This window comes from Eschrichtius robustus, chromosome 7 (genome assembly GCF_028021215.1).
Source record: "Eschrichtius robustus isolate mEscRob2 chromosome 7, mEscRob2.pri, whole genome shotgun sequence".
Classification (NCBI taxonomy): domain Eukaryota; kingdom Metazoa; phylum Chordata; class Mammalia; order Artiodactyla; family Eschrichtiidae; genus Eschrichtius; species Eschrichtius robustus.
The window spans coordinates 139,433,203-139,448,395 of NC_090830.1; the positions used below are offsets into that span (position 1 = coordinate 139,433,203).

The window sequence follows — 15,193 nt, forward strand, 5'->3', positions numbered from 1 at the left end:
TACTCCAGTCTCTGTTCCTTCTCCTTCTAAAACCCCAACCAAATGTACGTCAGACACCCTTCCTCTGTCTTCTAACAGCCCTTCCGTATTTCCCGTTCCTTATCTGTCTTTGCTACATTCTGGATAATTTCTTAAGATCCACTTTTCAGTTCACTAATTTTCTGATCAGCTGTATCATATGGGCTGTTGAACTCATTCAGTGTTTAATTTCCATAGTTACGATTTTCAATTCTTTAAGTTCTATGTTGTTGTTCTAATTTGCTGGACTTTATAGCTTTTGTTTATCACATTTTCAACTCATTCTTTTCTTTTTTAACATGTTAAACTTATTGTACGTTCTCTGGTTGATAATATCAATGTTTGAAGACTCTGTGGGTCTGATTCTTCTGTCCATTTTTTCTGTTGACTCACTCATGGTGCCTTGTTTCCTGGTGAATTCTGTGATTTTTGGCTGTGAGTTTGTATTTCTTGGAACCTTACCTCTGGAGTTTCTCTGACATGTCTGGGTTCTTCCTGAAAAAATTAGTATTTGCTTCTGCCATGTGACTGGGGAGCTATGATCTAGGACCACTTTAACTTTAAGATAAATTATTAGGAAAAAAAAGAGGGACTTCCCTGGTGGTCCAGTGGTAAAGAATCCGCCTTCCAATGCAGGGGATGTGGGTTCAATCCCTGGTCGGGGAGCTAAGATCCCACATGCTGCGGGGCAACTAAGCCCACATGCCACAACTGCTGAGCTTGAGCACCACAAACCATGGAGCCCACACGCCCTGGAGCCCATGCGCCTTAACTAGAGAGGAAAAAAAAAAAAAACCCACACCACAACTAGAGAAAAGCCTGCGCATCACAACCAAGAGCCTGCACCTCTACGAAAAGATCCTGCATGCCTCAATGAAGATCCCGCATGCCGCAACTAAGACCCGACACAGCCAAAAAAATAAAGAAAATAAAATTTAAAATAAAAAAAAAGGGCTTCCCTGGTGGCACAGTGGTTAAGAATCTGCCTGCCAATGCAGGGGACACGGGTTCGAGCCCTGGCCTGGGAAGATCCCACATGCCACGGTGCAACTAAGCCTGTGCGCCGCAACTACTGAGCCTGCGCTCTAGAGCCCGGGAGTCACAGCTACTGAGCCCGCGTGCCACAACTACTGAAGCCCGTGCGCCTAGAGCCCGTGCTCCGCAACGAGAAGCCACCGCGATGAGAAGCCCGCGCACCGCAACACACAGTAGCCCTCGCTCACTGCAACTAGAGAAAGCCCGCGCGCAGCAATGAAGACCCAACGTAGCCAAAAATAAGTAAATAAATTTATAAAATAATAAATAAAAAATCATTAGGTATGAGTTTTCACCCCCAATTCACTTTTCCGCAAATGCCTTTTCTGTGTTGTCCTTCCACAACCTTAGCCAAAGCAGAGCATCTGAGTGACAGAAACACACCCCCTTATTTCACTCATAGCAAGAGAAAGAGAAATAAAAACACACAGACCCTTTCTTACACATCCAGTTGACAGAACCCAAAGGTTTGATGGCACACCCTGTTGCAGGGGGTGGGGGGACACGCATCTCATACTCTCACACGTTGTCAGCGGGGTGCTGAATGCTGCAGCCACCTACGAAGTGGAGTCTACCAATGCCTAACAAAATCACTTCTGCACTTACCCTTTGACCTAGCAGTCCTACTTCTGGGGATATGTCCTGAACTCACATTGGCAAAACTTCAAAATATCTACCCTAAAGGTATTTCACTATTCAGTGAAATTTTTAATAGCCAATTGCTGAGAACAGCTCAAATGTCCCAAGTACCAAATGATCTGAGTAGCGTTGAGAACTGAAATTTTTTGGCTTGGGAAAAAGAAGATACAGGTTTAGGATCATTGAAGTTAATAAAAACCCCATAGTCCTGAATTTGAAGTGTTGCTATAAACCCATAATGTATATACCGTATTTATTAAATCAATAACTTCACTGAAAGCCTGGACTAGTTGTTTGGAATCAAGGAAGTTACTGAGGAGCGCCAAGCTGGGCGTCAGGAGCCACCCTACAAAGGTCCTGCTGGCTGAGAACAGGGCAGCTTGAGTGGCACTAAAAACAGTAGCTACCATTGAATGAAACACATGAAATATACTTAAATCCATGAGTTCATGATCATTCTTTAAAAACAAAACCTCATTGACTACCTTTGGGAGGATATCAGGAATTGACATCTTTTGAAAACTGGTAAATCAAGGGAAAGTCAAGGACTTCTCCTACCTTTCCTGAAAGAACTACACCTCTGGGTAACGAGGTGTTGATGTCAGCATCTGCGGACATTACGAAAAGGGTGAACCAGACACTGGCTGTTTCCTGATAGACGTTCACCACACAACCTATTACATAGTCTTGCCAAAACATCAAGGCAGAGCCTGAGGTAAGGGGTTGCATGGAGGTGGTTTATTTTGAGAGATGATCCTGAGGGACAGGAGTGGGGGGCTGGGAGGGTGAAACAAGGAAAGAGGGAAAGCCCACCCTAGGAGGGCATTATTGGAGTGGTCCCCACTGTGGGCAATTGAGGCTCTGTCCCACTGGAGACCCGAGAGCAGAGGATTCGTCCACCGGCGTCCCCACGGGCATGAACTCGCTCCCTCACGCTTCCAGGTCTGCAGTGTGAAGGGTCAGTGTGGTCAGAGAAGCTGCAGGGCGGGGAGCCTCAGAGCGGCCGGTGGGAGATGCTGTCGGCAGGCCCAGGCATCTTGGGAGGAGTGCTCCCAAGGAGGAGTTGCTCATTTCTCAGCTGGCCGGAGAGATGTGAGGCGGGCACAGAGGCACCGGGGCCCTGGTCAAGCTTCCAGACACAGAACACGTGAACCACACCCAGGACGCAGGGAGCAAGACCCAGACACCAAATCCCCAAGACACACGCCAGTCAGCGGCAGTGTGTGGACCTTAGTGAGATCCAGGTTCAAATAAACAAACTGAAAAAACCAAACCAAGACTACCTGCGGGTTAACTTACATGAAGGCAGCGTGAGGCACTCCACAACCCATTCCCAATGAAACTGGTGAAAACTATAACAACAAAAACAAAAAGACAACAATACCTACAACCTCTGGGAATGGTCCTACAGGCAAACAGCAAATAGAGAAGCATCTATCCAAGAAAATCTATGAAAATTTGGTAAGAAAGGAGAGTGGGGCATCTGACCCAAGACCACTCCCTCCTCCCCACTCAGCTCGGGGACGCAGGGACCCTGCGCCAGAGGCTGCAGTTGAGAACACAAGACTTCCTGTCCCCTGGCTCTGCGTGGAAGGGCTTCCTTCCCTGAGCAGCAGGCCTAGGTGTTTCTGTCTGCCCAGTGCCTGCTGCTGAGGCTAGGTGCGGGTGAGGCTGGTTGAGAGCAGGGGCTCCCTCCTGCCCAGCCCAGCTCTTGGAGTGGAGGCTCTACCTTGGCACCACTGAGGGTGCTGAGGCCCTGCTCACCTTCCCTGGCTGTGGGGCAGTGGTTCTCACCAGGAGAGGCGGCTGAGAGGACACCAGGCTGGTGCCCCTCTCGTGGAGCTCCTGGAGGGGGCGTCACACAGAAGTTTGCCCTTGTCCTCACCCCAGTTCCAGAGCCACGGCTCAGAGATTGGGGGGATGGGGGGCTGTGATGAGCAAGTCGGAAAAACAGATCACTCCTAATTTCTTCCCAAAGGAACTGACTCTGTTTGCAACAGACTGTGGAGAAGTTCAAGCCCAAGTTCTCAAGAACAGTGAGGTAGCGGTGGGCACTCAGGAGGAGGGTCAAGATACACGCTAAGTTGGAGGCTGGTTCACAGGAGGGAAACAAGTGATAAGAAAAGCGGGGTGGGGTGGAAACAAACATGAAACGCTGACTCAGAAAAGACTGTGTCAGAGAACTTGATTGGATTCCTTTGTAGAGGAATTTACGCCCAGGGGATTGTTGAAAACAGTAGAGCAATCAGCTGGCAATTACTGGAGTTTAACAGCTGGGTGTGGTCCCAGGTGACTGTGGACCTACCCAGAGGTGCATCTCCCTCAGGACATCAGAGGCTTAACACTGTGGGTGTGGGCGTGGGGCGGCAGATAGTCTTCACGGAAATAACCCAGCCAGTCACCGAAACAATGAACAAGCAAATAATAATAAGCCCCAGAGGAGGGGGACCAGTACCCAGAGTTGCTACAACATACTATCTATAATGTCCAATCTCCAACAAAAAATTATGAGGCATGCAAAGAAACAGGAATGTATAACCCATATATCTGCAAAAGCAAGCAACAGAAACTGCCTGTGAGCATTACAGGATGTCAAATCTATCAGAAAAGACTTCAAAGTAGCCATTATAAGCATGTTATAAACATGTTCACAGGACTAAAGGAAACTATGATTAAAGAATGAAAAGAAGGGTTGATGACAATGTCTCATCTAATAGAGACTATCGATAAAGAGATAGAAATTATTTTTTAAAAAAAGAAAACGGAAATTCTGGAGTTGAAAAGTACCAAAACTGAAAAATTCTAAAAACTCACTAGAGGGACCCAACAGTAGAGCTGAACTAGCAGAAGAAAGAATAATGAACTTGAAGACAGATTGATTGAGATTATGTAAGCCAAAAAACATCGAGAAAAATAATGAAGAAACATGAGGAGAGCCTCAGTGAAACTTGAGACACCATTAAGAACACCAACGTGCATGTAATGGGAGTACCAGGGGGAGAAGACAGAGAAAAGAGCAAAAACATTTGAAGAAATAATGGCTGAAAGCTTCCCAAATTTATTGAAAAACAAATAACCTATACATCCAGGAATCTCAATGAATTCCAAGTAGGATAAATGCAAAGGGAGTCCAGACACATCATAATAAAAGTAGCAGCTGACTTCTCATCAGAAATAACAAACGCCAGAAAGAAGTGAGATAGCATATTCAAAGTGCTCTTATGCTATTAAAAAACTGTCAAGGGGACCTCCCTGGCAGTCCAGTGGTTAAGACTCCACAGTTCCAATGCAGGGAGCACAGGTCATCCCTGGTTGGGGAACTAAGATCCCACGTGCCTTGAGGCGCAGCCAAAAAAAAAAAAAAAAAAAAATTTGTCAAGAATCCTACATCCAGTGATCAGAATGAAAGTGGAGGCATCACCACATACCATACAGATATAAAAAAGACTATGAAGGAATATTATGAAACAATTGTATCCCAACAAATTAGATAACTTAGATGAAACGGGCACATTTCTAGAAAGACACAGAATCATAAGCTGACTCGAGAAGAAACAGACAATCTGAATAGACCTATAACAGCTGAAAAGATTAAATTAGTTTAAAAAAAAACACACAAAAAAACTACCCCTAAAGAAAAGTTTAGGACCAGATAGGTTCACCAATTCTACCAAATAGTTAAAGAAGAATTAAAACAAATTTTTCAAAAACTTCCTAAAAGGGCTTCCCTGGTGGTGCAGTGGTTGGGAATCTGCCTGCCAATGCAGGGGACACGGGTTTGAGCCCTGGTCTGGGAAGATCCCACATGCCGCGGAGCGACTAGGCCCGTGAGCCACAACTACTGAGCCTGCGCGTCTGGAGCTTGTGCTCCGCAACGGGAGAGGCCGCGATAGTGAGAGGCCCGCGCACCACGATGAAGAGTGGCCCCCGCTTGCCGCAACTAGAGAGGGCCCTTGCACAGAGGCGAAGACCCAACACAGCCAAAAATAAAATAAATAAATAAATAAATAAATAAAAATAAAGGAATTAAAAAAAAAAAAAAAACTTCCTAAAAACAGAAGAGGAGGGAACACTTTCCAACTCCTTTTATAGTCCAGTATTAGTGTGTTACCAGAACCAAAGACATCACAAGGGAGGCATAGTCCAATATCTGTTGTGACTATGATGCAAAAATCCTCAACAAACTTTAGCAAACCAAATTCAGCAACTTATAAAAAGAATTAGACACCATGGGACTTCCCTGGTGGTGCAGTGGTTAAGACTCCATGCTCCCAATGCAGGGGGCCCAGGTTCAATCCCTGGTCAGGGAACTAGATCCCACATGCTGCAACTAAGAGTTCACATGCCACAACTAAGGAGCCCACGTGCCAAAACGAAGGAGCCTGTGAGCCGCAACTAAGAGGAGCCCGCCTGCTGCAACTAAGACCCGGTGCAACCAAATAAATAAATAAATATTAAAAAAAAAAAAAAAAAGAATTATACACCATGACTAAGTGGGATTTATCCCAGGAATGCTAGGTTGGTTTAACATCAGAAAAACATTTAGTATACTACATCATATCAATAGAATAAAAAACAAAAACCACACGATCATCTCAATTGATGCAGAAAAGTCATTTGACAAAATCCGCCTAAGGATAGAAGGGAACTTCCTTAATCTGATAATGGCATCTATGGTAACCCCACAGCTCACATCATACTCAGTGGTGAAAGACTGGACGCTTTCAGGAACAAGGCAAGGATACCTGTCTGGCCACTTCTATCCAACATTGTACTGGAGGTTCTGGCCAGAGTAATTAGGCAAAAAAGAAAAAGAAAAGAAAGAAAGAAAGAAAGAAAAAGCATCCAGATTGTAAAGGAAGAAGTAAAACTATTTCTATTCACAGATGACACGATATTGTATGTAGAAAATCCTAAGGAGCTCACTGAAAAATGATTAGAACTGATAAAAGAACTCAGCAAGGTTGCAGGATAAAAGATCAATGTACAAAATCAATTATCTTTCTATACCCTTGCAATGAACAATCCAAAAATTGACTTAAGAAAACAATTCCAATTGCAATAGCATCAAAAAGAATAAAATGCTTAGGAATAAATTTAACAAAAAAAAATGCAAAACTTATACCCTGAAAGCTATAGAACATTGTTCAAAGAAATTGAAGAGGATCTAAATAACTGGAAAAACATCTCACGCTCATGACTGGAAGACTTAACATTGTTAAAATGTCAATATTTCCTGAAACAGTCCCTAATCTACAGATTCAATGCAATCTCTATCGGAATCCCAGTGGACGTCTTTGTGGAAACTGACAACCTAATTCTAATATGGAATTGCAAGGAACCCAGAATAGCCAAAACATTCTTGAAAGAAGAACAAAATAGGAAGGTTTCAAAACTTACTACAAAGCAACAGTAGTCAAGACACTGTGGTGCTGGCAGGAGGATAGATATATAGATCAATGGAATAGACTGAGGGTCCAGAAATAAACCCATACCCCTATGGTCAAGTAATATTTGACAGCATAAAAAGACCATCCAATGGGGAAAGAGTAGTCTTTTCAACAAATGGTGTGGGATAACTGGATAACCACACGAGAAAGAATCTAGTTGGACCCTTACCTCACAAAATATTCAAGAATTATCTCAAAATGCATCAAAGACCTAAATGTAGGAGACAAAACTATAAAACACTTAGGAAAAAAACAGAGTGAATCTTCATGATCTTGGATTTGGCAAAGGATTCTTAGGTATGACACCAAAAGCATGAGCAACAAAATTAAAAATAGATAAATTGGATATCATCAAAATTAAAATAGTTTGTGCTTCAAATGACACAATCAAGAAAGTGGAAAGACAACCCACATAATGGAAGAAAATATTTGCAAATCCTGTATCTGATGAGGATTTAATATCCTGAATGTATAAAGAACTCCTACAACTCAACACAAAAGACAACCCAACTAAAAAATGGGCAAAGGACTTAAGTAGATGTTTCTCTGAAGAAGATATATAAATGGCCAATGAGCACATGAGAAGATAGTCAGTATCCCTAGCCATCAGGGAAACACAAATTAAAGCCTGAGACTTCACACTCACTAGGCTGGCTGGAATCAAAATGTCAGATAATAGCAAGTGTTGGAAAGAATATGGAGAAATCGAACTTTGCACTATAATTTACCACATTAACAGATTGAATGGGGGAATCAACTGATCATCTCAATATATGCAGAAAAAGCATTTGATAAAGTACAATATTCATTGATGATAAAATGTCCTATTAACTAGTTGCAGAAGGAAATGTAGGTCACCTGGAAAAGGCATTTTGAAAACCCCCCTGCACATATCATGCTTATGGTGAAATGTTAAAAGTATTTCCTTTAAAAAGCAAGGATAAGACAAAATGCCCCTTCTGGAAACTTCTAGCCACACTCACACTGCAGGCTCTAGCCAGCCCAGTAAGACAGGAGAAAGAGCTAAGAGACGGGTACCACTGCGCTTTGTTTCAGTTCCATTTAACAGAAAACCCAAACAATTGCTTACACGGGTAGGAACACAATCCTCTCTGGCCCCTGAGGCCTCCCCAGCCTCCTGCAGGGTCCGGGGGCGCTGCCTCTGGGCCTCTGAGTGCAGCATTCACCGCCCCAAGTTGTGGAAACAGGGGCTCGCCGAGGGTAGGGGTGAGTACATGGTTCCTCGTTCTACAGATTTTCAAAGTCAACCTGGAAGAACGGTAACACCCCTTGGATGCGTAAAGGAACAATGCAGCTGTTTGGTGTGGTTTTTAAAAACACGTGCTTCATAACATGCTGAGACATTTCCTGCTCACATTTTACTGCCTCTGAAATTCAGCATCTTATCATCATGGCCATGTCGGTTAACTTGCTATATGGTTATTTTTCTTAATGGTCTAATCAATGGAAATACAGCATAATGTATAGAATATCAGAAATAGCAAACACTGTGTATATTTAGTTAATGAGGCAACACTTTTTTAAAAGTCAAATGAAAGTACCAGAGCTTCAGGCCATCTGGATAGCATTATGCATTATCACACCAGGGAAACACAGTGCAGTACAGTGATTCAGAAATACTTCCTGAGGGCGTGCACAGATTTGGGACCAGCGAGGCCAGGCCAGCAGAGAACCCTGCCCTTTGCCTGCCCCTGGCTGTGTCCATGAAGCATGGCATCTCTGGCGATGCAGAAATGGCATTTTTCTTAACATGCCAATCATTTTACCTTTACAGTCTGTTGGGAGGAAGTACCGCCTAAGTAGTGTTTTCTTGTTATGAAATGTTTTAAACGCACAAAAGCAAATGTAAAATCACACGTCTGGGCTTCCCTGGTGGCGCAGTGGTTAAAAATCCGCCTGCCAATGCAGGGGACACGGGCTCGAGCCCTGGTCCGGGTAGATCCCACATGCCGCGGAGCAACTAAGCCCGTGCGCCACAACTACCGAGCCTGCGCTCTAGAGCCCGCGAGCCACGACTACTGAGCCCGCGAGCCACAACTACTGAAGCCCGCGCGCCTAGAGCCCATGCTCCGCAACAAGAGAGGCCACCATAATGAGAAGCCCGCGCACCGCAACGAAGAGTAGCCCCTGCTCGCCGCAACTAGAGAAAGCCGCGCACAGCAACGAGGACCCAATGCAGCCAAAAATAAATAAATAAATAAATAAATACATTTATAAAAATAAAAAATAAAATAAAAAAATAAAATCACACGTCCTGGCAAGGACAGTAGATACCACAGCCCCACAACCCAGCTTAAGAAGCACCCAGTGTTTACTTTTAGGAGTCCCATGAGAGGGCCTCTACCCTCCTGGCAACTGCTTCTTTATGATCGTTCAAGACCTATGGTCAGATTGCGGGAGTCCCTCCCCCAGAAGTACTGAAGCAGGACTGACCTGGCCCAACCCTCTGAGCGGTCCACAGGCGCAAGACCTGCGGCCTGGGGTCCATGCCTGGGCTGGGCCAAGAGCAGCACCCCCAGACACAGAGTAGGCAAGGTTGGTCCAGGGGCCAGCAGGGGCCCTAGAGCTGACTGGGTGCCAGGAAGGGACCCTGGGGTCCAGCCTGATCCCCACCCAGGAACCAGAGGTGACCCTGACGTGGGAGCCTCAGGGCAGCCTTCCTGAGACCCAGGCTTGCTGAGTGGGTCACTGTCTAGGGTCCTCCATGGTCCCACCTTCCCCACTCTGGCACTACCGGGGTCAGCACAGTCCACACCTTTGCATAACTTGGCCCACTCCTTGTCCCCAGATCAGGTGGCCCCTGCACCTCCAGAGAGGCGTGGTCTGCCCTGAACTGCTCTCCTGTCCCCCTGTCCAGGTGGTCTCCCAAGGGCAGGGCTGCTGTCTCCAAATCCAGCAGCCGGGCATGAGGCAGGTGGCTGGGAACCAGCGGGGTTGGGGGGAGCAGGACTCTGGAGTTCGGACCCCTCCATGCAGGGTCCTGATGGGTGAATCCTCCTGCGTTGGCTCCGGCCAGCTCGGGCAGCCTCAAGGCCTTGGAGACACAGTGGCCGAGGAGATGGCCGGCAGTGTCCCCCGGCCCCAGGACCTGGCCCAGGGCGTTCAGGGGCCCGAGCTGTCTATGAGAAGGTGGCCAGGCAGTAGAGGTCCACAATGCTCCTGCCCTGGCCGGGAGCCTGGTCTAGAACAATGGAAAAGTCCTGGTCTTGAGAAGTTTGCTTCAGCCTTTCCCAGCAAGGGCACCCAGCTGGTGGGCTCTGGGCCTCCACAGAGCCTCCCTCACCCTCCAGTGGTCTGGGTGCCAAGCCCTGAGCCAGACAAAGGATGGTCGAGCGGCTCCGTGGGGTCCTGAGAGGAGAGGCCCCCTGGGGAGGTGTCTTGGTCAGAACTGGTTACGCAGACCCGTAGCAAATTGATGCAGCCGATTCCTCTGCCAGCCCCGGGCTGCCCAGCGCTCTGGGGTGTGGAGAAGAGGATCAAAGTATTGACGGGCCTTAAAAAGCTGCAGATGTGCTCCTGCAGGTGCCTGGGCACACACAGAAGGCGGGTGGTCGCTCTCAGGGCCCCTGGGCCCCTCGTCCAGCTCCCTTGGTTCAGTGGCCCCCACCTGCCTTCTCTGGCACTTTCCAGACCACAGGCGGGTCTGGCCCCTTGAAAATCGTGACTGGAGCTGGGTTCTGAGCTTAAGCAGCACAGGTTCAGGACTCGCTGGTCCACACCCCAGGAGGGACTGGACGCGTCCGGCCTCCTCCCCCTTCCCATCACCAGGCCTTCATTCTTAGCAGCTGCACTTCAAGAACTGCGTTAGTTTCTCTTTCCAATTCATCCTGAGTTTGCATTTTTCCAGGAAACCGAAGGAGAATGATGGCTACGGCATGCAAATTAATGCAGTAATATCCTTGCTTCCCGCGGAGCGGCACCTCCGCTGCCTGCCCAGTAAAAGTCAGTACTTCCCCTTCGCAGGCGGCAGGACCCCAGCCCTGCAGTGATTACAGGGAGAGAAGGGCCTGGAATTGGCCTCTCGCGTGGTCACTGCGTGTCCCTACGCCCACGCGGCCGAGGCGGTCTGCCGCCCAGGTGACCCCTCCAGCCCTGCGGGTGAGGGAGGGGAGGTGAGCTAACCCCAAGATCGCCTGCCCCGGCCCCAGCCCTGAGTCGGAGGATTGGGGGCGGCAGGGCAGACCCTCGGAGAGGGGAGAGGGTCGGACCGTCCTCTTGCTTGGCGCCTGGGTGCCCGATTCCTAAGTTATGTCAGCACGTTGTCAAAGGCAGCAGAGGGCTGAGCGGCAGGTCCCCGGCCGCCGGCAATCCCGGCGAGTCGGTAGGACGTAGCTGGCCGCTGGCGCCGCCGGTCCTGCTGCGCGGGTGCGCGGCGATTCCTTCTCTCTCCGCCGCCGGACAACGCCGACCGCTGTCCCGCTCCAGCTCCGTCCCCGCGGAAGCCAAGCGACCGCGCCAGGCCCGCGGTGCGGTCCGCGCTCCACCGAGTCCACGGTTCCGAGGCCGCGGGGCCCGCGCGTGGACGCCCCGCGCACACTCACCACACGCACCCTCGCGCACATGATGCCACAGAGACAGCACTTCGCCTCGGACGTTCTCTAGTAAAATAAATAAATAAATAAATGAACGCGGGAAAAATTCCCTAAAATAAGCGTGAAAGTTTCCACTCGCTCACAACGCTGAGAAACCTAGTTAGTGAAAGTAGTTGGTAAGTTTCTCTTTAGCAATTCCGGCACCAAACTGTTCCTGTCGTTTCTTTGTTCCGAATCAGTTTCCTGCCGCCGCAGCCAGAAACAATCTACTAAGTTCTTCGGAGCCGCCGCGGTTACCGAGACAGGTCCACAGAGTAAACCTCAGAATACTTTATTGTCTGCTTTGTACACATTGGAAAGCCCTATTTTGTCCATTTCGAGGACACTATAAAACTATGTTCACTGTCTTTCAGGCAAGTTTGCACTAACATAACTTTTTAAAAACAGTTTTTAAATATCCGTAAGATACCCACAGATAGTCTTGCGGCATCCATTTTAACACAGTATTAACAACGACAAAAACAAAAACCTGAAAAACGAGACAAGAAGAGAACCCCGAGACGCCCACTGCGCACCAGGAGCAAGGACCCGGCTGGGGCGCCGCTCGCTCGCGGGGACCCGTCTTCGGCCCTGGGACGGGGTGGCCCCGGTGGCGGAAGACAACACCCCCCCCCCCCGCCGCGCGCGGGCCCTTCCTCCCCAGCGGACCCCCAGGGCACACGGCCTCGCAGCTCTAGGACAGGTAATACATGCCGTAGGCGGCCACGGGCGCGGCGAGGAGTCCCGGCACCTGCGCCGCGCCGCCGTACACGGCCGGGGAGCCGTGAAGGTGGGCGCCCAGCGGGAAGGGCAGGGCGAACGAGGGCAGCAGCGGCTTGGCCGCCAGCTTCAGCTTCTCCAGCTCGGCCTCCTGCAGTCGCTTGGCCTTGGCCCGGCGGTTCTGAAACCAGATCTTGACCTGCGTCTCGGAGAGGCTCAGGCTGCTGGAGAACTCGGCGCGCTCCGCGATGGGCAGGTACTGCTTCTGGCGGAACTTGCCCTCCAGCGCCAGCAGCTGCGCGGTGGTGAAGGGCGTCCGCGGCTTGCGGTTGTTCTTGTGTTTCCTGAGGGCGCAGGGTGGAGGGCTGGGGGCGCCTGGGGGGAAAGAGCACAAAGCAGGCGCTCAAACGCCAGCAGTGCGCGCCAAGGACGGTTCCGGATGCGTGTCCCGGCTTCGTGACCGCGGGCCTCAGTGGAGACAAGATCCCCCCAAACCTCCGGGGTAATAGAAGCGAGGCACCGGGGAGACGGCGCGCGGAGAGGGAAACCGTTGTGGACTCGGGCTCTGCTCCCCAGATCGGTGGCCCTGCGTCCCTCGGGAGGAGGGGAACTCTGCCCACTTGGAGAAGCGAAAAACTTGGGCGGGAAGCCGCCGCAAGAACTGAGCGGTGAGCGCAGAGGCCAAGCAGAAGTCAACGTTCGCGGGGAGTGCTCGGCCAGAGAGACTCCGAGGCAAGAAGCCCCGGGTCTTGGGTTGCGGGCTCCGCCCCAGGGTAGAGCAGAAGCCTGTTTGGCGTGGGACCGGGGAGCCGCCGTGGGGTTCGCGCGCGCGCGCGGGAGGGGTCGGGTGGGCTCGTGTGGGCTGGTTTCTTTTTCTGCGCCCAGACCGGCGCGTTAGTGGCTAGTTACTTTCCAAAGTTAGGAGAGACAGCGTCCTTCCCGCCCTTGTCCTCCGACCCCGGGCCGGGCGGGCTCCTCTCGCAGCCCAGGACCGTGCGACAGGGCACTTACGTGGGGAGGGCAAGGGGGCGGCCGCCGGGACCCAGGCCCGGGGTTCCGCGGCGCCCCGCGGCCTCTCCTCCCGGGGTTCCGCGGGCTCCGCGCCCAGCCAGTGCTCTGCCTGCAGCAGCGACTCGACGCTGAAGGGCAACGGGCCGGGCCCCGCACGGTCCCCGCTGCACGTCCTGAGCCCAGCAGGGTTCATGCCGAGCGACGCCGGGGCCATGCGCGGGCCTGCGGGCGCGGGGCTGGCGGGGCCCAGCAGGCGCGACGTGTGGGCAGCGCGCCGCGACACTGCCGGGGGCTCCACGGCGACCCGCCCTCAGAGCCCTATAAAAAGGCGGCGCCCCTTTCATGCCCAGCTCTCCAATCGCCGCTGTCGCTGCCGCGTGGGCCCAGGCGTCCATTGGTTTCGCTGACCCGGGAGGGCGGGACGGCCGACTGGGACTCGTGCGCCCCAGCCCCGGCCTGCCTGGCGCACGCCTGTCGGTTTCCCAGAGCCCGGCTGTCCTCTCCGGAGCGCTGCGGCCCGGCTGGGAGGTGGCTGGTACACCCGGGCAGCACGAGGAGCTGGCCCCAGCCTCCCCACGCGCAGGAGCCCACAGTGGGCGCGACCTGGTTGAGCCGCGGTCCGGGCACAGGTCGGGACCGCGCGCGGACCCTGAGACGCGGAGAGCTCGGCGCCATGAGAGAGGCGGCGCCGGCGCCTCCCGTAGTGTCGTCCCTCTGTCGCTCGCCGGCTGCTCTTCCCGCTGCGCCCAGCCCGGAGCCTGAACCCTCGGCGCGTGCCTGCTGTGGCCCAGGCGTTCCCTCCGAACCCTGGGTGCTGCTTTTGCCTGACCCTGCGCGCGGACTGAGGACCCTGCTTCTGTCGCCCTGTGGTCGGGCCTCAGGTGCCCTGACCCTAATGGCTTTTCAGGCACCCGTAGCTGCCGAGCGCTCTCCCTGGCGTCCCACGGCCTGGCCCCAGGAGCGGCCGGCGGGGCACGTCGAAGGTCCCCGGGCAGGGCCCGGAGCCGCGGAGAAGGCGGAGGGGCCGACCTCTCACCCGCCTGCGACGCAGGGCTTGGGGCACAGGCAGGGCGCCTCGGGCCGCCGGGGCGCGAGGTCAGTCGCTGGGTGTCGGATTCACCGTCAGCCTCTCCCGCTCCGCACTTGCTCGGCCGAATCGTCCGGAGTCGCGGGACCTGGGACCTGGGAAAAGACCCGCGGCGCGGGCTTCCGACCGACGCGGCCAGACGGGGCCGGGCTGTCCCCGGGGCCCCCGCGGCTCTGGCGGAGCGGGATCCCTGACCCGGCTCGTAGAAGGTGGAGCCAAGGCCCGACAGAGATTTGCACTTACTCGGATTATTTTTCTAAAACTGAACCAATCTTTGGTTTAAAAACCTTCTGGGGTGCTGCAGACGAGGCACCGCTCTGCAGCCTCTCCCGGAACGGAAGAAACCCCGACTGCGTCTTAGAATAAATCATGAGATTGGTTTGCAGGTAACGCCTTTATGTCCGATTAATATCCCAGAACACGGAAACAGCAACCTAAATCCGTACATGTTTATTTTTGAAAAACCGAAGTTGTTTAATGAAATCTAGCTTTGGGTGACACTTTATGCAGTTCAGCTAGAGAAATTCAATTAGAAAGTTTCTCTCCATGCAAATTTAGAAGCATGACTGAAAGGGGCCCTCAGACCCCTCCAGGCCAGGCCTGCGTCTGTGGCTAGATCAGTTCTTTCTGCATTCCAAGAT

The 15,193-nt window shown here is 51.6% G+C and overlaps 1 protein-coding gene across 1 annotated transcript; it reads right to left on the reverse strand.

Moving 5' to 3' along the window:
• Positions 1–12,428: 12,428 nt before the first annotated feature.
• LOC137767219 (homeobox protein MSX-3-like) lies at positions 12,429–14,140 on the reverse strand. The gene is made up of 3 exons (XM_068547929.1): positions 13,840–14,140; positions 13,466–13,747; positions 12,429–12,856 (listed from the first exon to the last, which is right to left on the reverse strand). Exons 1-3 carry the CDS (start codon positions 14,138–14,140, stop codon positions 12,429–12,431), a joined length of 1,011 nt encoding a protein of 336 aa, XP_068404030.1.
• Between the last annotated feature and the right edge of the window lie 1,053 nt (positions 14,141–15,193).

Coding starts and splice junctions, on each gene's coding strand:
- LOC137767219 (XM_068547929.1), bottom strand. CDS start 14,140: ATGGCGCCGAGCTCTCCGCGTCTCAGGGTCCGCGCGCGGTCCCGACCT. Junction 13,748..13,839: donor TGGACGCCTGGGCCCACGCG/GCAGCGACAGCG, acceptor AGCCCCCGGCAG/TGTCGCGGCGCGCTGCCCAC. Junction 12,857..13,465: donor CGCCCCCTTGCCCTCCCCAC/GTAAGTGCCCTG, acceptor CTGGCGTTTGAG/CGCCTGCTTTGTGCTCTTTC.